The 21,785-nt window shown below is 40.0% G+C and overlaps 1 protein-coding gene across 3 annotated transcripts; it reads left to right on the top strand.

The window, feature by feature from the left end:
• Nucleotides 1-5,890: 5,890 nt before the first annotated feature.
• Rap2c (RAP2C, member of RAS oncogene family) lies at nt 5,891-20,999 on the top strand. Of its 3 annotated transcripts, none has more exons than XM_087599489.1 (4): nt 5,891-5,969; nt 7,496-8,273; nt 10,620-10,932; nt 18,537-20,997. In XM_087599489.1, the coding sequence occupies exons 2-3, from the start codon at nt 8,001-8,003 to the stop codon at nt 10,896-10,898; spliced, it is 552 nt and encodes a 183-aa protein (XP_087455615.1). In that variant the 5' UTR covers nt 5,891-5,969; nt 7,496-8,000; the 3' UTR covers nt 10,899-10,932; nt 18,537-20,997. The 3 variants fall into 3 exon arrangements, with proteins under 3 accessions (XP_087455615.1, XP_087455614.1, NP_001100420.1); XM_087599488.1 differs by lacking the exon at nt 5,891-5,969 and adding an exon at nt 7,177-7,379; NM_001106950.2 differs by lacking the exon at nt 5,891-5,969 and having other exon boundaries at nt 7,882-8,273; nt 18,537-20,999.
• Nucleotides 21,000-21,785: the final 786 nt, after the last annotated feature.

Here is a 21,785-nt window from a genome sequence, read left to right as displayed (position 1 = left end):
ATTTTTACGTCATTGAAATAGGGTTTGAAGGCTGTAGTAATTGAATCATGTAGTCAATAGAAACATTCAAGATTATATTTGTAATTGGTAATGTTGTAATCATAGAGGCAAAAAGAGAAATTAATACTCTAAGGTAATAATTCTCCACCTTCCTAATGTTGCAACCCTTTACTACATACAGTTCCTCGTGTTGTGTTGAACCCACAACCATAACATTGTTTTCAATGCTACTTTGTAACTGTAATTTTCCTACTGTTATCAATCATAATGTAAATCGTTTTGGAGATAGAGGTTTGCCAATGGGGTTGCAACCCACATGCTGAGAACCACTGCTCTAAGGTTCATAAATGAGTGTACTGGTTCTTTGCTCAACCTTATCTGCTGATACTGTTTCCTCTTCTTTAACCTCGAGATAATGATCATATAAATTGCCTTGTGACGTTGCTGAAAGGATTGAAATGTTAACACGAACCGTCACATGGCTAATGCCCAAGAAACCTAACTGCCATTTGTAATAACAGTATTGAAAAGAAGGAAGCATGTCCCTGTTTCTACCCATGCAGTCAAATGCTGTCTCAGTAGTAAGAGGAGGAGGAGGAGAAGGTTTTCTTTCTTTTGATTTTTGTTTTTTGCTAGAAATGCCCCAGAGAACGTTGGAAGGTAATTGTGATCATTACCATTATCTCAGCACAAGACCTGAGGCCAAGTGTCATGGCGGCATGTTCCCCAAAGGGAATATTAAATCCTTCCAAATAACTAACCTTGTTCAAGGTCACAGATATAAACTAAGAAAATGCAAATTATTTTTTATTGTTTCAATCAAATTTAGGTCCTGTTCTCCACTGAAGCAGGACTAGCTGCCATGGAATGAGGTGGCGAATGAATATAGTGTAGGCTCTAGGGTCAAAGTGAACTGAGTTGCAACGCAAGCTTGACCCAGGATAAGTTGTTCGACATTATACAAGCAAAGTGCTCTCAGCATCCACTCCTTGGTTCATAAAGTCAGGAGTACTGGGAGTATATATCTCTTAAAGACATCACAAGAATTAAATAAAACGTGCATCAAGCACTTTACTAAATGCCTAGTATTTAATCTGTAATCAATAAATGATTTTCATTATATCACTGAATCACAATGCTTGCTGCCACATCCAGTCTGGCCTTTATATTTGAAGTATCCTGCAGTGTCAAATGAGTTGCAATAATCATTTTTGAGTATGTGTGTGTGTGTGTTGTATATGTTTGCAGTTCGTACATCCACATGTGTGTGAGAGGGCCACAGGAAGAGACTTGGTGTCCTGCTCTATGGCCTTTTGCCTTATTGCCCAGAAACAAGGTCTCTCACTGAACATGGAATAGTCTGGTGGCCAGCTAGTCCTGGTATCTTTCTGTCCCTCCCCCAAGCAGACGCTCACAAAGCTACACGCTGCCTTTCACATGGATTGGGGATTTGAATTCAGCTTCTCCTACTTGTACAGCCAGTGCTGTTAACGATTGGGTCAACTCCCCAAGCCTGAATTATATAAGTCTTGGATGTCTTTACTTTTATAATACTCAAACCTGCTCATTATCACCTTCCAAATGCCAGATATTGGGGGCGGGGGCATTTGACCTTTACACTTGTAGAAATGGAAGCTCAGAGAAGGTAGGTAATTTCTTCTCAAGCAACACCATGAAATGTTGATCCAGGGCCAGGACTGTAGCCCACCAACCTATTGCTTAATGTAATATATTCCCTGGCCTTTGAAAAGATGCCATTTGGGCTGGGGATTTAGCTCAGTGGTAGAGCGCTTACCTAGGAAGCGCAAGGCCCTGGGTTCGGTCCCCAGCTCCGAAAAAAAAGAACCAAAAAAAAAAAAAAAAAAAAAAAAGAAAAGATGCCATTTATGACTTCCTATGGTATCCAGGGGAAAGGTCAAAACCTTATTGCACGAGGTATTTTTCTTTTTGTCTGTCTCTAGTTCCGATTAACCTTTCTGGTCTTCCTCACTTGTAGTCCAACAACCTCCCCAAAGAACCATATCCCCATCATAGGACTTGACTTGCCAGGTTGCTTGGTACATGTTGACTTTATTCTGACTTCCTAACAATGCTAACAAAATGCTCAGCACAGGGTAGGGATTCTGTGGATATATGTGTGGTGAATTAACCAATTAATGAATATTGACTAGGGAGAGTACAGATCTAAAAATTCCATCTTATTCTAGACCAAAATGTTCAGATTGTATTAGGTACACCTGTGTTTAATGATACCCTGAGTTTTGAGGAATTAGTTTTCCAACTTGGCAAGCAATGTCTGTGTTGATATGTGAATATTTGTCTGACCAGGCTGGGATTGTGACTATGTGCTAATCAGTCTCTTTCATGAAATCCCGGTGGATGGGTGAAGAATTCCAGGTAGGTAGGGTTGGATGGGATTAAATAGTAGTTGTTGTTGTAGGAAAGAAGGCCTACTTGGATAATCTGTAGGAACTATTTTTAGTGCTTTGTACAAACATGATATTCCAGTAAACAAAAAAGCTCCTCTTAAAAGTTTATAATTCCATCCTTTCTTAAACATTTCCTCCGTGTGTGTATGTGTGTGTGTTCATGGGTGTGGAAGGTACATCATCATTAAAATTGTTTACCACAGAAACATATTGTGAACTGATGGTAAACTATTAATGATTTTCTGTTAATATTGGGACTACACATTTATCTTATCTATTGCAAAGAGTATCAATCTTTATAATGAGAAAATGATAAGACCCAATAAGTTAGATTGGATTCAAAAGGGAAGGTTCAGGGATTTGAAATCTAGTGGGAGCTACAAGGACCCTTGGACCATTTCAATGGTCTGGTAAGGGTGGGGCCTGAAGCCCTGAGGTGAATCTGGCTGTAGGTGAGTGGAGTATACTGCTGACTCATTCGTCCTAGTATCTCAGCAAATTGAGGACAGAACGAAGGTAGTAGGCCTTGGGACAAGACTTTTCCTGTGGACCTTGAAGTAAGTTATTTCTCACAGTTAAAGGTTGGAAGGACGTCAACTGACAGAGGTGTGGACTTGAAAGTACAGGAGAGTTAACAGATGTGAGCTGCCAGTGCCTCAAGCAGCTGTTAGGACACTGCTGAGGACTTTAAACATCTGCCAGGATGGTTTTCAAAAACTGAAAATATTTATCAGTGATTTACATATTCAACATGCAATGTATAAGGCATGGGTTTTGATATCCTCCAATGGGAATGAAATGTATGGTTACAGCAGTTTACCTCCTTTGACCAGTTACTGTCTGCAAGGCTAAGTGCTTTGAGTAGGTTGTCTTGCTTGTTCTATGATACTATGATATTTTTGATACTATAATCAACTTTAGAAACAAAGGAGTGAACACGTCCCTGGCTTTTTAATTCTGAAGCTCAAATTCCTTCCAGAATATGACCCTGCATATTTCAATCTTATAGATACTTGAAAACAAGTAACAATATTCATAAAATGCTAAACTTAGTAATACATAGGATGAAGTTACAAAGAAAGTAACATGGCCATATTTCACTGGTGAGTATCCACATGCTAGTGGATTCACAGGAATCCACTTCTTACACACGCATTTTAAAATTAAATTAATAGTTACTCTATTCTGCACCTTGATTTCACATACAACTGTGGAAGAATAACTTGGTAATATTTTCCCAAAGAATTTTATGTGCAAATACCCTTTGTTTCCATTCTTGAACAACTAGAAGTTCACCCTGAAGATTAATATTTGCATGAGCCATTCAGTGCAAGGAACTGGAAACAAAGATTGTCATTCAGGGGAAAGGTGGTTTATTTGATATAGCAACAGATGAAATAAGAAACTAAAAGGAAAATAAAACTTACATGCTCTAAAAAGGGAAAATCGATCAAGGTGTATTAAGTACAAAATATTAAGGTGCAGAATATATAGTGTGAATATTAATTTTATTAAAATATGTGCATAAGAAGTGGATTCACAGACACATTAGCATGTAAAAAATTGTTTTACCTTGAAACAAAACACAAGAAGCTTTTAGCATTATACAACAGAGATTGCATTTTGTGTATCATTTGGACATATTAGGCCTTTAAAGGTTTCTTCCTTACCATTTTTTCACTTTTTATTTTATTAGCATTAAAAAAAGTGGTGTTTTGTGTGTTCAAAGCTGGCTTCAAACTCAACTAGTTCAAGATGTCCTTGAACTTCTGATCCTCTTGCTTCCACTTCCCAAGTACTGGCATTACAGACATGGGCCACTAAGTCTGGTAGTATGGGGTGCTGCCGATCCAAATCAGGGTTTTATGCATACCAGACAATGTCTTTAGCACCTGAGCTACATCAACAGCACCATTAAATTTTTATACAAACATCAAATGTATGTGTTGAAGCTTTGTAATGTTCAAGGGGAATGTGCACATCTGCTACCTCTAAGACTTCACTTCATTCCCTTGTCAGACTCTTATCTCCCTTTTACAGGTGAGGAGCTCCAGGCTCAGAGCCACAGAATCTCTTAAGGTCGTACGGATAGATGGCTATAGAGCTACAATTTGAATGTACCATTCAGAGCACAGATTCTCAACTGCCAGGCGGAACTCTTTTAAATTGTCTTTACACCCTCCCTGCCTATTGAGAGTATGCTGGTGAACAACTGGACCCTCGTCAGATAATGCATGAGAAATACTTTTCTAAGTATAGAGCTGTCCAGAGAGGCAGGCAGAAGGTTGGAGTTTGTTTTAATTGGACAGACCAGTCCCTAAATGTTTGGGAGATGGTTTTTTGATGAAGTGGTGATTAACAATTTTATTTACTTACTCCTTTCAAACATTAACAACGTTAGGGCCTGAAAGATGGCTCAGTGGGCAATGACATTTGCTACAAGCCTGGCAACCTGAGTTTGATCTCAGGAATCCAAGATGGAGAAGAGAACCAATTTCCCTATGGTCATCTGACCTCCATGCACGCGCGTGCGCGTGTGTGCGCACACACACACACACCATGCATGCATATGTAAATAATGATAATAATAATAATAATATAAAAATTAAAAGATTATGGTCACTTCCTTAGCTATGATAGTTTCAAATTCTTGTTTTAAAAAAATCATTTGGAAAATATAAGTCCCCTCAAAATACTCCATAATTAATGGCTTTGTGTCCAAGTCAAAGGCTGTATCACACTCATATATTTTACAAAATGAAAGCAACTATGAATTTGTGCACTATTGTTCTCTTTCAGGTCGCCACAGGCCATCTTTTCAAACCAACATATAAAAAAAGTTTCCTTGGACCTATAAATTACACTGTGTTCAATTTTTGAAAAATACCAAGCTCTTAAACATGATCTGAAGTAAATTGTAATTGAAGTAACTTCCAAGTCTAACTTCCTAACGAGTGGTGGAATTAATTAGCCAATGCCCTTCCTTACAAGGAAAGTATCTTCAGACTGTGTCTAACATCCATCCATCCAGTAGTGCTGAGTGGCTCAGTGGGGCTCTACTGTTTGGAAGAGGATGTTTCAGTACACGCAAAAGCAGACCTTTCTCCTCATTGAGGCCGAAGCAGAGATAATTCAAGTTGCCAACAGGTGAGATGGCCTCAAAAAGAAATGCTTTGAAAGTTTGGTGAAAGAGCACAGCCTTGCTTTGACTGCTCACTGCTAGCTGGATCAGAAGAGGAATTTCCACACTCAGTTATAAGCATGGCTGGCGAAGGGCTGTGGATTCCACCAGACAGTCTGGAGACAGCCAGACTGGGAGATGAGCAGCAGAGCTCCAAATCTGGCAACAGCACGTGTGGAAGGAACAGTGACCTATGGGGAGACTGAAACCTCACAGGCCAAAGCTCTGCCAGCAGAGGGAGTGCCTCGGATGTCAGGCAGGACCTAGGCTAGCTGGAGACAGAGACACTTCGCTGGAGAGACTGCACCAGCTTGAGACCGACCGAGGAGAAAACTGAACTAAGCTGTCTTTTGACTACTGTAAGTGACATTGGGGAATACTGACCAGGGCCAGTGGGATTTCACACTTCTCTGATTCGCCTATCTTCCAATGCCTAGCACTTCGGATTGGGTACTACATCTCTCTATCCAGCTCGGTCATTAGGGCTTGCGAATAAGGAAATGTAGAGTCACTTTTACTGGGCTGGTCAGAGATTCTCTCAGGTTTCTGAATGTGCTCAGATAAAGAGAGGGTGAAAAGCCCCAAATACTGTCCAGCCAGGTGGCCCCATGGATCTGACATGAAGTTTACAAATAGAAAGTTAGCAGTAACAATTTTTTCTAAAAATAGAATTTAGTTTAACACTAGAGTTATTATTTGCTTTTGAATTTCAAGGCTATGAACGATGGCCTTTAAAACAAAGCTTCACTGTGGACCAGCCGGGTGGGCAGTGTGTTACACGGTGCAGATGATGAAAAGATTAAATGAAATTATTCCACAGGCCTAACCATTTGCAGTCACCTTTCAATACTGGTTACCTTTTTTGCTGTGTACTAGTTGGAAATAGTTGGAACAAAACTGAATAGTCCACTATAAAATCTTCTTCTAATGCTGATCCCTTTGAGCCTTGTGATTTAAAAAAACAGAAAAAAAAAAGAGTTTCGGGTGTGCTGAGGGAGGTGAGGCAGATGTGCTAATTGATAAAGTACAGTGTCATACATGACTAAAACAGCACCGTCAAAAATCAAGAGCCCAAGTCAACTCTAAGACTCCTTTGCATACATTGCTCCGGAAAAAATATCAAGTGGAAAGAAATAATAGTAAAGAGATTCAACTTCCTAAACTGTTTTATTTTCCTAGCAACTTCCAGCCTAGGGATGTTTGGTGTTCTCTCAGCAGCTACATTATTGGCTGAGGGCCTCGGGCTAAGGAGGGAACCAGGTCCTCAGAAGCAGCTGCTGGACACCTAGAAGCTGAGGGACTTGGGCGGGCCCGGGATCGAGCAAACCGGCCAACCGCTTCAGGCGTGAAGGCACTGGAGCTGTAGGTTTCCCCGAAGCGCCCTTTCTCAAGGCCATTGCCCCGACCTGTAACCGGGCCGGGCCGCCTGGCTCGCTCCGCAGGGCGCGGCCCTAGCGCCACCCGGCTCGCCCTGAAGAAGAGGTGGGACTTTCCCCACCGGAAGTGAACGCGTCCAGTCTCGGGGAATTGGGGCACCTCAACCAGTGTGTCAGGGAAACCCTTCCGGGTTTATGCTGGGGGTGGGGGGTGGGGGGTGGGTGAGGAAAAAAAGAGGTGGGTTCAACTGGAGTCCCTGCGGCCGCCGCCGCCGCCGGACGGCCCCCGCCCCTTCCCCGTCCGTCCGCTAGCAGCAAGGCCAGGGCGGCCCGGTGGCCATGGCCTTGTCTTGACAGAACCTCCTGGGCGGCTGGGAGCTTGTGGACAGCAGGGTAAGCGGCGGCAGCGGCTCCAGGGAAGGCGGCGGCAGAGGTGGCGACTCCGGGCGCCAGTGTGGAGGTCAGGCGACTCCTAACGCGCGCCCTTTCTCCCCCTCCCCTCGTTGCAGGCCGGACGAGCCCCGAGGGAACCGGGGACCCAGAGACCCCGCCCCGGCGGCAGTGAGCGCGGCGGGGCCCGGAGGCCTTGGGCCGGCTCGGCAGCGGCGCCAGCAGGAAGCGGGGACCCCGGGCCCCTTTGTGTGCTGGGCGGGGGAGGGGTGGCGGGCAGCCCCCGGCCGCGAAGCCCCCGCCCCTTCCCGCGTTGGGGTGCGCGGCGGCTCCCCACCCTCGCTCGGCCGCTCGCCGGCGATCCCTCCTCCCCACGCCCCCCGGGCCGCCTTGGGTTCCTATAGGAAGGGCATCAGCATCCCATCCCCACCCACCCGACACTTGGCTCTTTTCCCCTCCCCCTCCTGTAACTTCCTCCTCGTCCTCGGTTGGGCCCTCCGCCTCTCCGCACTCTCCTCCCCAGTTCGCACATTTCCGCCCACCTTCCGCCTGGCCTTGCCGCAGCGCAGCTAGCGGGGTGTTATTTTTCCCCCCTTGGGTAAGGAGTTGGTGAAGGTGAGACTCATGAGGGAATACAAGGTAGTGGTGTTAGGGAGCGGAGGGGTTGGCAAATCTGCCCTCACTGTGCAGTTTGTCACCGGGACTTTCATTGAGAAATATGACCCCACCATTGAAGATTTCTACCGCAAAGAGATCGAAGTGGACTCTTCTCCGTCAGTACTGGAAATTCTGGACACCGCGGGAACAGAGCAGTTTGCCTCCATGAGAGATCTGTACATCAAAAACGGCCAAGGTTTCATCCTGGTGTATAGTTTGGTTAATCAACAGTCTTTTCAGGTAATCAAACCAAGTCTTGTAATTTCTTTGAAGGGGGGTGTGGTAATCCTACATGTACTTCTGATTTGCTTGAGCTGTGCGTTAATGAGTGCGTTTGGCTTTTGAAAGTTTGGCATGGTATGGGAAGGCACTGGATTGTTTCTGTAGAGAGTGCTAGAGTAACGCACATCGACAAATATTTTAAAGTTATTTTTAAGGAAAAGAAAAGTGAAAACGAAATAGGTCAGCCTGTTTTTTTTTTAGCCCTATGGTACAACCTGAAGTTGCTTATTCACTTCAACAAGTATTGATTAACGAGTTCAACAAAACATTTCGGAGATAACCTCAAGTGTGGAGCACGATGGGAGGTTTGAAGTCCATCCTCTCTTACACACAGCTAAAACCTGTGTACCTGCTTTTCCTTCCTCCCCTTCTCTCTTGCTCCTAAGTTCCTCAGCTTGAATCTAAATCTCAGTAGTGCAAAATACATGCGAGTCCTGCTTTCTTGGCATTTTTCTTGGGGGAATGCAGCTGAAAGGGAAGTTGCTAGTCTGAAAAGACTAGTACCTGGGATTCATAACCAACAGAAAGCCAGGATGACTCTCCTTTTCTCCCGTCGATCCATATCGTTGCTGCCATCACAGCCTATACTTAAAGAAAATATGTGGGACTGGGAACGCTGAGCGCGTGCAGATTTCCTATCCCAGTGGGGTAGCCAACCTGGATCTGGTCCAGTTGCTTTAGAAAAATCCCTCCATCCTTCACTGGGAAACAGACTGAAGTTAATGTTATTTTAAGAGATGCACTAATTGTTGCTATTTATTCCTTGAAAATAAATGACCTTATATTGACCCGTTATATTGACCTCCATTGATTTAGGAAACGGATATATATTTTTTCAGCGTTTAAAGGTATGCACTTAATGTTGCTTACTTAAGAAATCTTAAGTGCCTTAGCCAGTAGTATGCTAGTTTCACATTCTTTGGGAGTTGAAGTTAAAGTGCTATGTATGAATTTTTCTGGTAACCTTATACAACAACTTCAAGAACTTCTTTGTAAAGAGTCTAAGTTCTGGGCAAATAACTCTAAAGAACATTTTAGGTAGAGTCACATTCCACACAAAAGTCCTATAAGCATTTCCCTCAGAAAGTGCTAAGGGTATTATTTGACAGGTATTTTCTTGCTAAGGCATCCTAAGATTTGTTTTTCTATCATCAGACTCTCCTGGTCTTTTCAGAGGTGTTTCATAAGATTTCCACTGTATCCTCTCTGTTATAGACATAAATATGGAGTGTGGGACTGTGGCATTGTTTCAGCAGAGAGTCAGATTCCTTTGAGGCAAAAGTTGGTATTCGTAGCTAAACTTGTTCCAGAAGGAAACGCAGAAAAGCAACTTAACAATTCAGAGAAGACTGAATTGGTATATTTGACCTGTGTGTGAGAATGTTTTGTTTACTGTAATTAGTCAAATACATATTTATATTTAAGTCAACTCTTAAGTTACAAAATTAAAAAAAAATAGGCAATGCTGGCCTAACCCTATAATATTCCTATAGCAAAACCATTCTCTTCAGAAATTGATATAACTGAAAAGTAGCTAATGCTCTGATCTTTAGGAATTAGCTACAGTTAGTTCCATGCAATACATGTGTGAGCAAATCAGAAGGGAAGCAAACATGGGAGAAGACACGTATGACTTCTCACCCAGACTCCAGATGCATTGGCCTTCTTGGGCTGAGTTCACTTTTACCACAGTTGCTTGCTATTACAAGGCTAAACACAGTAACCAATGTAAAATGAAATATTTATGACTATGAATCTTAAAACTGGGTTTCTAAGCATTAGGCGGTGTCTGTCTGTCTGTCTGTCTCTCCCTCTCCCCTCTTCCATCTCCCCTCCCCTCCCTTTCTCCCTCTTCTCCCTCTCTCCTTGCCTCTAAAATATTTTCCCTTAAGCCCTCTTGCTAAATGACTAGGAGTTACATACATGCCGCAGTCCTATGCTGGGTTAACAGGTGTTACAAGGACTGATGACAACTAGGCAGGTTTAGGGAGCTGGCCAAACATCTGTATGTTTGAATGGAGAATCATATTTGGGGACATGATTCTTTAATCAAAGTAGACTGAAGGTGGGGGTCGGGTTAGAGGAGCTTTAAGGTTAGTGCACACTTAAGTTTTATATTCCTGATGCACAAAGCATCTAGTTCTCAAATCGTCAGGGGGAAATGCGATTGTTGTCCTTATTTCAGGATGTGACTTTAGCTTTATATAATCACCAAGTCGTGATTTTTGTGATTTTTTGTAAGGTGTCAGCTGTGCTAATACAGAAGGCTAATGTTGTTCTTTCCCTTTGTGATTGCTTGACTAGGATATCAAGCCAATGAGAGATCAGATTGTGAGAGTGAAGAGATACGAGAAAGTTCCACTAATCCTAGTAGGAAACAAAGTGGATCTGGAACCAGAAAGAGAGGTTATGTCTTCTGAAGGCAGAGCTCTGGCTCAAGAATGGGGCTGTCCTTTCATGGAAACATCAGCAAAAAGTAAATCAATGGTGGATGAACTTTTTGCTGAGATCGTCAGGCAAATGAACTATTCATCCCTACCCGAGAAGCAAGATCAGTGTTGTACAACTTGTGTTGTCCAGTAAAAAAGAAAACCTCAAACATGGCCATACCGAGCAGGTTAGTTGGTGGAATTGTGTGGACTAAGGGGTCTTTTGGTTTTAATCAAGTATAAAATAAACAGATGGTTAATGGTAATATACTCATACATTTGATACCTCCTTAAATTTCTGTATTTTTAAAACATTATTCCTCAGCATAAAACCATCGTCAATCAGTGCAGGTAAGCCGAAGAAAGGTAAGAAATTGTGTGTGTTGCCCTTGAGGGGGCTTACATTTTAACGGAGTGATTTTCTAGTTTTTCTTCTTAGCCTCGATAACGTTTGGAGGGAGATTCAAACCATAGTCCATCTTTCTCCTGGTTAGAGCACAGGAGAGCATTCAGAAATAATTTCACCAGATAATGAATGATTTTCAGGTACTTTTTAATATTTTTATATTCTGGGCAAGAGAGCCACTATAATTGAAACCACCAATTTTCTAATCATACAAGTATTTAATTTAACAGAATGATTATTTAATCAAGTTCATCTGTACCTTGCACTTCTGGAACTTAAGTGACCTCTGGTATTAACTTCCTTCTGAATAGCTGATGAAGTGAAAAATGTGTTTAAATCATCTGTAATGTGTCTGAAGACACTATCCTGAGCACAGATCATTTCTACTCAGCTTAGTAAATAATCAAGTTAAGAACAATAGCAAGCCTTACATTAAATGGTAGTATGTTTTTTAAATGAGCTTTCAAGAAAATAAGGTTATGTAAACCTTTGAGCTATTGAACATTTAAGATGACATAATTGTATACATATCTTGATCTTTTCAGCTGGCTTGTAATCCGATAACAGTCTCAGAGAATAGCCCTTAGATAATAACATAATCAACCAATACTGTGCAAGATTAAGAAAAGCACAGTAAATGCCAGATTGACGAGACAGTATCAGGATGAAACTGACCCCTCTGAGCCAGGGCTGACCTCCAGGCTAGAAGAAGCTTTGCAAATGGCAACAGGCATTTCAGGTCATAGAGATGATTCCTAACCAAGGGTCTGGCTTTATTCCTGCTGCCTAGAGAAAGGACTCAGGGCCCCCAATTTATCTTTTTAGAAAAGGTCTCTTGTCAGGTAGCATCATCTTTGAAAATGAAGGATGACAATAGTGCTTTATTCAGAATGTTTTTGCTCATCAGCCTTTATCATCCGAGAACATGGATGAAAACTCATTTATTATGTCTAGGTACATGTGTTGTTTTATAAAGTCAGTGTTGGGACTGTAGTTTAGCTTATATATTGCCGATAGTGTCTCCCATCCAGTTAGTTTTGAGGTGGCTCATATGATATGTAGGTGACAATTGAATCCTACCTCTTGATTCCATAACCTGTCTTTTAAATCATAAACCACCTTCAGGTTTGAACAAGTTCTGTGTGGTGATAGCATCTTTACCATTAAGTACTGCTTCTCTCACACTGGTGACTGAACAGATGACATATATTTACCTCATCCTTATACAAAGTAGCCAAATCCCATAAAATGTCCTTCCTGTCATTAATATAGGAAAGGAGGGTAAAAGTGAAGTTCTTTCATACACATAGGAGGTCAGTTGTTACCCCTGTTGAGAAGTGGATCATTTCTACAGCTGCCTTTAAATAGTTTGTGTTATAAGTGACGTTTGAGCTTGTTTCTCCTTTTATACATTCCTGCTCTCAGTTTTTCCATTACTTACAGGGATATATGTGTACGTGGGATGCATTGAATATATCAAGCCAACTGTGTCATGCTTTCTGTTGATTAGCATACTAAACTCAAATGTTATTAATACCAGTAATTCCACATTTTCTTAGGTGACTTTGTGTAACGTGTACCTTTTACTTGATTTTCTTGCTGTTGTTTTTATAAGCTGAGCACCAGGCTGAAGATGTAGCACCTGAAATGAAACTTCATCAGCCAGATTTCTGAAGGATCTTTTAGAACAGTGTGTACCATATACAGGCTTTTTCTAACCCCAAATCAGATAGAAGTGCTAGGTATGCAGGTCTGTGACCTGAGGCTAGTGGAGTTTGTGCTCGTCCTTCCTTATTGTCACCTGAACAAGTATGTGATGGATTGTGAGTCTCTGTGAGTCACAGAGCCCTGAAGGCTGTCAGTTCTAGATCTAAACTGACGAGCAAACTTCAACTAGTAAAGGTGACTTGAAAAGGTTTTGGCTGGCATCCTAGAAGAAGACTTTGTGTGAAGTTAGAAATAATAGTACTTAAGACACAAAGACCGTGGTTGCTGCTGATCATGGGCTGTGTTTAACTGAGGGGGACATTTATTAGTGTTCTGAGAATGGCCCCTGATAATTCCTCACATTTATTTCCTAATACTCTTTAATTTGGGTCACCAATCTGTTGCCTAACACCTGCTTCAGGGCCTGGCTCTCAGGATTGTTTCTTCCCCTTTTACCCTCCTACTGGCAGTCATTTTATTGTAAATTAGGAAGTGTGGCAGATTCTTTAGAGCCAGCCACCATCCTGATTTCCTTAGTGACCATCAGTGGTTTCTAGCAAGTTCTTTGTAGAACTGCAACTGGGCAGCCATGTTCTACCCCTTGTTTTAGTCCCCAAGTAAGTAGCTCCTACATCTGGGTGTCTAGTATTTCAATAGATAGTGTGCTATTGGAGTATAATGTTATTGAGAAAGATGACTTTTCTTACTAACCTCCTATAAAAGAAGAAAGTCAGAGAAGTGTGGGGATTGAGAGGAAGGAGAGAGCAGAAATTCTCAGTATTCTGGGCTTCTGTTGTTGAGGGCTGTTCTCTGATAGGACCATCAAGTGTTGAACATTTGTGGCAGCTACCCAGTAGATTTGATATTATACTCTGATCTTCCACTTTTGACTATATTATCTCTAGAAATTGCCAGATATTCCCATGGGAATGTGAGTAGAATGGCCCCTGGTTAAGAACCAGGGAGTTTAAGTTGCTTGGGACCAGTGGGTAGCATTTGAGTCAGGCCCTGAAACAGGGTATGGTGCATGGGCAGGGAAGGTAGGGTTTTTTTCTAAACAGAAGGAATTTGAAGATGAGTCATAATAAAATACTTAAATGTTCCATTTCCCCAAAAGAAGGAGGATATGCATTAAAGTTATCCTTTATGTGGTAATTGGGTCTAACCTTTTGGCAAGGAGAGTTTTTAAAAATGATGCTTGAGGCAGTCCTATGTGTCTATCCGGTATTAATGAGTGTTTCAAAGGAAAAAAAATTTTACAAAAGGCAGAACAGCGTCCTTTGCTATGTCCTGAAGGTCTGTAAATTTTTCTAACGTTTTCTTCAGCATGTTATAGATGGAACAGGTTCTCCCAAGTAGAGTAAATGGTGTATAAGGGTACCAAACACCAGGAAGCAAAATGAAAGAACAAAGATCATTATTTATGTCAGCCCCAGTTCATTATGTACGTCAGCCTGAAGAAAAAGGAGAGATTCTTGATTCAAGACTAGCACGTCATTTCACGTGCAGCAGAATGCCCGGGATGCTAACAAAGGCTCCTGGAAGGCTAAGCATCTATGAATGGGATTTTATTCTAGCTGAACTTACTATTTCTTAGATGGAGTAGAATGGATGAGAATTTTCAAGCCTTTTTTTTTTTAAATACAAATGTGGTCCGAGAACCGTTTCTTAATCTTTTTTCCTGGTTTTTTTTTTTTCACTAAATATGATAGTGCAGCAAATGTGCAATGAAAATCCTCAAGATTCAATCACATTATGTACCATGGAATGCTGGCATGTTCATATCCAAGTTAAACATTACTGTGTGAGCCTGGGGTGGATGTCTGCTGCAGAAAGTGCATGCTGTAGGTGCATCTGTCTTTCCTCCTGCCTTATCAAGCATGCAGTTTAAGTAGAGAGACAGTCCCCTATTTATCCTTTATCCTTATGTGCCAGAGAGGAGAGGGGGATCTGAACTGGGGAGAAGCGTGCTTTGGAACAGTGAGCCCTGAGAGCCTGGACTGAAGTAGTGGACAGAGCTGCTTGCCTCCTACTGCTGGAGACTCTCACCAGCCCTTGTCTGACCCCACAAGTTGTCAGATTGACACTTCAGTGTAGATGGGGGACTGATTAGACCTCTACTGGCTGTGGATGTGTCTCAGTAGAAAGACTTCATGTACCTTGTCCCTCTTTGATTGCTTCCTCCAACCTCAAGATTAGGCTTTTATTGTAGAATGAAATGGATGTGAGCTGATCAGTTTTACTCCATTACCCCTCTGGCTTAGCACGAACCATCAGTAGAATTAACAAAAATTGCATCATGGAGTTGGAGAACCGCCACTGAGGAAGCGTTCTAGCCTTTCTACTGGAACAATTCTCCTCATGGGATTGCTTCTCAGTGGAGTTGTACAATTCAGAAGATAATGTAACTAAGAAAAATGGAAGTTCTGTCAGTTATTAGAAAACGTATCCAATCAAAACCATATGCACAAGTGCCTTGGATTAGCCACAGTATACACAGTATTGGGAATATTGGTTTCAGAAAGTTCTATTTACAGTTGTGGGGAACAGTATTTTACTTGGACTGATTCAAAGTTAGCAATTAGAATCGCACCGTTGGCCACACACTATTACCTTGTCACTGTACATGGTGATAGTATTTGAGATGGTAGAATTGAATTCATCATGTTAAGCATCTGGTGATCTTAGCTCTAGGCCGTAAGAAGTATCTAGCTCCTTCCCTTTGACTCTGAGTCCATCATTCAGCATGTCATGGGGTCAGCTTTTGCTATCTACGTTTAATGGCATTGAATGAGTAGTTTAATGATTTAGTCTTCCTATCCCAGTGACTTTAAAAAGCTTCAAACAAATTAGGGTAAAGAAATGAAGCAAGATAGGTAACAGGACCACCAACAAAATACCCTACCTCTTCGCTTAACAGAGCTTCATCAATACCACTAATACTTAGCTCAAATATGAAAATGTCAAGTAAAATTATAAGGAAAATTTCATCTTCTACACACGCTCCTTACTTAAATTTCCAGAATTTCAAATGTCTGAAACTAGAGGAAAAAAGAAAAAAAGTAACTGTGGTCGCACATCTATATATGCTAAAAGATAAAAACAATTATGGTAATAAACACCATTGTGTTTAAAATTGTAAAAGCCATTAAAGCAAAAAAGACATCCACAGACGGCTAAGGCCCTCACAGCTCTTTGTTAATATCCTAGGCATTCTGCTGCCTCGTGAAATGATGTGTTTTGTCCTGAATCAAGACTCTCCCATTTTCTGCAGGCTGACATAAATACTGATCTTTGTCCTTTCAGGTCTGTGTCTGGTACTTTGGTGTACCAGCTTACTCTACTTCGGAGATCCTTTTTCATTTACTGAGAGAAAGTGTGAACTATTGTTTGTTTCTATTTTTTGCTCTCATAATTTTATTAGAGAAATATTTTAAAAAACCAAACACTTTAGCACGACTTTGAGTAGAAGCTTCCAGAATTAAGATTGTTGGCTGGCTGACAGTGTAAGTATTATGTTATGGTGTGGAGTGAAGGGAAGCATCAGGTCCCAGCTTTGCAGCAAGCATGTCCCAGTGTGATACCCCGAGAAGAACATGTGCTCAGCCTTTAAAGATTCTGGAGTGATTTTCTTTGAAATGAATGAGGGTGTTAATAAACTGAACATTTTGCTGTCACTGAGAGCAAAGACATTTACATTTTCCCTCTTGAATATTACTAATATGACATACTGTCCTTTTGGCTTAATGAAAGAAGTTGCTTCAGTATTCATTGCTGCAGAGAATTATAATTTATCGCTGTCTTTGAATGAGACCCTTATTATTTTGTTTAAAGGTATGCTCAATGTTAATATTGTTGAGTATGACTCAGAATTTATTGGCGTACCATCTTCAGGCATGTGGGTAGATAGGGTAAATGGTGCTCAGAGATTTTTAGGTGGAAAGTGGTGGACATGTAACTTTTATGTCATACAGAATGTGATTAGTAAGCTGGTTTGTGCCGTGTAAGTACTTTATCACTTTGACGTTACAGTATTAAGCCAACATATTTTATAAATTCAATAGGATGTTAAAATCATACCTGAAAAACTCAAGCTCTTGTATATTTATTTTGGAAATTGCTAATTAGAATTTATGGCAAGCTGTTTAAAATTAACTGGAGGAAGTCTAATACGAGTTAGTGAAAATTTTAGTATTATAGACATAAATAAATACTGTTTTGGCTTAAAGGGTATATAAATTCTAAGCTTGAAAAGTCCCTAACTGTGGCGGGTCTTTAGTGTGAATTATTAAAGAATTGATGATGTGATCCTAGTGGTCTAAAACTCAATAACATAGTAAGGAAATGAAAGCAATTCCTGACATTATATACTCAGTTATGAAGTTGCTTTCTCACTGTTTTATATACTAGAGATAGCAACTCTGTGAGAGAAGCGTTTTCCTTGCTATTAATGATAAGGAAGCTGGACTCGTTCAGACGTAACTCATGTTCTAATCTAATACTTAGCTTTCTACATTTAAGACTTACTTTTAACTCGGCAAAGTTTTTGTGATAGTTTTTAAAAAGGAAGATTTTTGTAATATGTTTAGGTGGCAGGATTTCAGTAATGATGAGTGGGAAATTCTTTCCAAGTAATCATGGTTATACTACAGCTAATGAGAACACATTCTCTCAGGCTCTTTGAACACTAATAGAAGTATGTCTGTCAAATGAAATTAGAATGACGTGTTTCTGGACGTTCCTTGTTGAGATCTTACACTGGCTTCACTTGGCACTGTCTCACACTCGCTTTTCTTTTGTTTCTGGCTATATAACATTTTTATCTTCTACAGTAAACAACAAACACAATTTCACTCCTCTAGAAGCCAATTTGTGACTCAGCACAGCTGAAGGACATAGTGTTTGTCTGGATGATGGATTTTTCTCGCCCATTATTAGATGGAAGGCAGAAATCTGTCAGCTGTAAAGGATGGGAACTGAGGAGTCTGTAACAGGAGAAGTTCTTGTGATTAGGAGGGTGCCCATAAAAAAGGGCAAATTAGCATAGGGCGTGTGGCCTGCTTCGTGTCCCACTCCAGGATTCCCACAAACCTAAACTCTGGTAACAGTAGTATACTAATCGGTAACTCATGATGGGCATTGAAGACTACCACCATTTCCAGTTACAATAGGAACAGATCCAGTTCCAAGTGAAGCACCATTTGCCCCAGGTTCTATACTGTAAGATCATTTTAATCAGTATGAATGTTTTAAATATCATATGTGTAAATGAGAAGTGTCATAGTATTGTAAGTAGTAACAGACACAATGTGTTCTCTCTGGTTCAGCCTTACTACACTTCTGCTTTTTGGTGACTTTTCTGGACCTTTGTAGTAAATTACTTTGTTACTTAAACTGATGGAGATCACAATGAAATTCCACTGAGAGCCCATGATTTACACTAGTGACCTGCAGTATGCATCCATCCATTTATCTAACCATCTATCGTCTGTCTGTCTATCCAACCACCCACGCATCCATCCATCATCACTCTCTGTCTACCTTTCCATCCATCTATCCATATATGTATGTGTGTGTATGTATGCATGCATATCTTTGGGTTTGTTATTGCAAGGGTTATCCCAATGTTCTTCTGTATATTTCTAGGTTTTCATGAGATGTCTTTGATCTTACTTGCAGATAAAAACTCAGAGGAAATTTGCACAGATGCTGCTTTGGAGAACTTTACAACCTGGGTTGCAGAACTGAGCCTTGGTAAACCTGTCTCTATCACAGCATGTTGCCATACATCTAATGAAGTGCATAAGGTCTTTGGCCCTCCAGATCCATGGACCTTAACAGTAATGCTTAGCACGTTTACCATACATTTAAAATCTGTTCTTTATCAATCCGTCCGTTTATAGCTTTTTAAGTTCTTATTGATGGCTAATATGAAAGGGTTAATTTTAATATGTTAGTTGATTTCGTTAATCAGTTTCTCAACTTGTATTTATTACTCAAACTCAGTATTACCTACTCAATGCCTTTTAAAAGAAAGATATAATGGAGAAAAAATTGAGCCTTAAACAAATGGTTACTTCTGTATATTACCTCGTAGCAATGCTTCATCCTATTTGTAAAATCTTTCTCCTTTAAATGGTTGGTTAATACTTTGAGACTTTGTTTACGTGTGGCAGTGTTGTAAAAAGAAACTAAAGATCACGTTTTACCTGTATGGATGGAATATCCCTTTTCTTCAAGTACGGTTTTTGTAATTAACAAGTTCTGAAAGTTCCAGGTGATATTGGAGATTGACTGTACAGCATGACTTGAAGAGTTAAGTATTTGATTCCATCAGGCCTTCACATGTGTTAATCTCATTGACAGCAGTGAATTGCGGCAGTAACATTTTTCTTTCTGTGAAGTTCTAAACTTAGTTCTGACCTACTTAGCAATGCCTTTGAAAAGGGATATTGTGTCCATGGTAAATGAATTGTATACCTAAACAGATAGCTCAGCTTTGCCAGTCAGGCTTGTCATTGACATCTGGGAGACTTCTGCACATGTAAAATTGAATTCAGATAAAACCATGGACAATTTCTAGTTCTTAATATTTGTCTTTCTGAATAATAGTTTAAAGCAATATTTGTTAATGTTTTCTTGCACTATCACAACTGCTTTTTAGTTATTTTTCAAGAAGCATGTTCGTAGTAGAGACAAAAATCTGTGTAACAGGAGGGAAAATAGCGCCAAGTCTCTGGCTGGCTGTGTTTTCTTTTTGCAAATGTGCTTTCTAATAGCCATTGCCTTCCGTGTTGTTTACCTAATCAGCACATTTTGTCTGAATACTTGAACATTTTACCAATAACGCAGGTATAGTAAAAGAAAAATACTTACAACGAGTAATTTTTGGTTCAGTTTCAACATCATGATGACGAGTGCTTTTTCTAGCAATTATTTTTCAATTGTGTAAGTTTGACAGTATTTTGTTGGGGGTTTTTATTTGGTTTTATTTGTGTGCTTTTAATTTGCAGAAGTTAGTAACTGCAGCTCACCTACTGCACCAAAGTTCTCGATTTTAGGAGCCCAGCTTTAGTCGTTTGAACATGCTTCTAAATAAAACAAAACCAAAACTATGCTTTGGATCTATAATAATAGCTCAGTAACTTTGTCAAGAAAAGCTCTATTATATGCAGTGATGGTTTGTGGAAGGGTGTGGCAAGTTTAAATTTGTATTGTGTGTGGTGTTCAAATAAAGTGATATCTACATTCATGTGACTTACTGGTCAGCATGGCCATTAATTAATGAGTAGAAAATGATTAAACTTTGATTTCCTTTTTTTAAATCGTGTTGCATTTGATTCCTGATCAGATTCCCTCAAGGTGAGCTCTTGTTCTTAAATTTGGGGTTCAATGGTGAGAGTATAAGGGTAGAGGCAGCTGAAACATTGGTTCTTCTTTACAAACTGCTTGAAATTCATACTTAGAGTTTGCACTTTAAAACCCAACACACATGTCAAGTAGCTTAAGTGGCCGCGGCTCATCATTATTGGCTCTGTGAAATTCTAGAGGAATCAAATAATTCATGATGGCTTCAACTGTCCGCACATTGATTTTTATACAGTTTCTTTCCTAGGAATATTCTTCTGTCCTTCCCTTCTTCGCCTTTTGTCACCTCTCTCTCTATCACAGTGTTCATTGACATTGACCTCAGCAGCAGATTTCACTTGGATTCACTTAGGATCGCAGGAATCAGGGGAAAGTGATTTTAAAGGTGGTTTCTCCAGCACATTTTAAGAAAAGGGACCAAAAGTTATTTTAGCTTCCTCAATAGATTGCATGTTGCTTATTAGGATAAGAAATGAATATTAAATGCAATATATGTCTTGTCTTTACTACGGCATCTGTTTAGGAGTTGTTCAGATCACTGCAGTAGGGCTCTGCAAATAAATCATGTAACCTATTATCATGGATCTAATGTACTGTAACATTATCAGTGAACAGGAAAAGCTCCAATAACAAGTACAAACATTGAACAATTACCTATGAAGATTTGTAAAAGTAAAGTTTTTCCAATAGATTTCATTCTTGTCATTTTGTAAGACGACCCTGCAGTCCACCTGTTTGTAACTTTTTTAATAAAATAGATATCTGTATTATGGAGGCTTGTCTCTTATTTAATTATTGGCATATTGCATCTTGTTCTAGATTGGCTAACTTGAGTTTTTTAGCAGGAAGTCATTAAACACATGATTATACATTATAGTACATACTTAAGCAGAAATTAAAAATTCATTCACTTGTTTCCTTAGTTGCTATTTTGACATTGTATGGGGAATACTAAAATATGCGCCAAATTAAAGTGCTTAATCAATTGGAGTAACTCAGACATGAAACCAATTAGTTTAAAAATGCATATAACTTAGTCTATATGCAGAAATGGCTAAAATACAAATTTGTTGACTGGAAACTGTGTATTAATAAATCTGGGCAATAGTAAGTAGTATAATTAAGTGTTAATGTATTAAATTAAGAAAATTCAAACAAATTATCATTTTGCTTTTGAGGTGAAGTTTTGGTTTGGTTTTGTAATGCTTTGAATTGAACCTAGAGCCTTGTAAATGCTGATTACCACATTGTCTTATCCGTTTGAAGGTTTAGCAAGTTGGTTAATTCATTGTCCATTCTAGTACTTTTAACTTGAACCAAGTAAGTATTTTAACCTTACTTTTTAAACTTATGATCAACTTTTTAAAATGGACAGGCATGTGGACTCCATTTGGGAATTTTAAAGAAATTATAAATGTGTACTCTATGTCGCAACATACAGGAAATATCTTATCAATCTCCAGTCTTGTGTTGGAATCCAGCCATCCCATATATGATATATTAGATATGGTCCTGCAGTCTTTCAAGGTTGCCCAACTTTCTCTGCCCAAAGCAATAGAA

The sequence above is a fragment of the Rattus norvegicus genome, chromosome X (assembly GCF_021556685.1).
Source record: "Rattus norvegicus strain SHRSP/BbbUtx chromosome X, alternate assembly SHRSP_T2T, whole genome shotgun sequence".
In the NCBI taxonomy this organism is placed as follows: Eukaryota; Metazoa; Chordata; class Mammalia; order Rodentia; family Muridae; genus Rattus; species Rattus norvegicus.
This window is presented reverse-complemented; position numbering and strand designations above follow the sequence as displayed.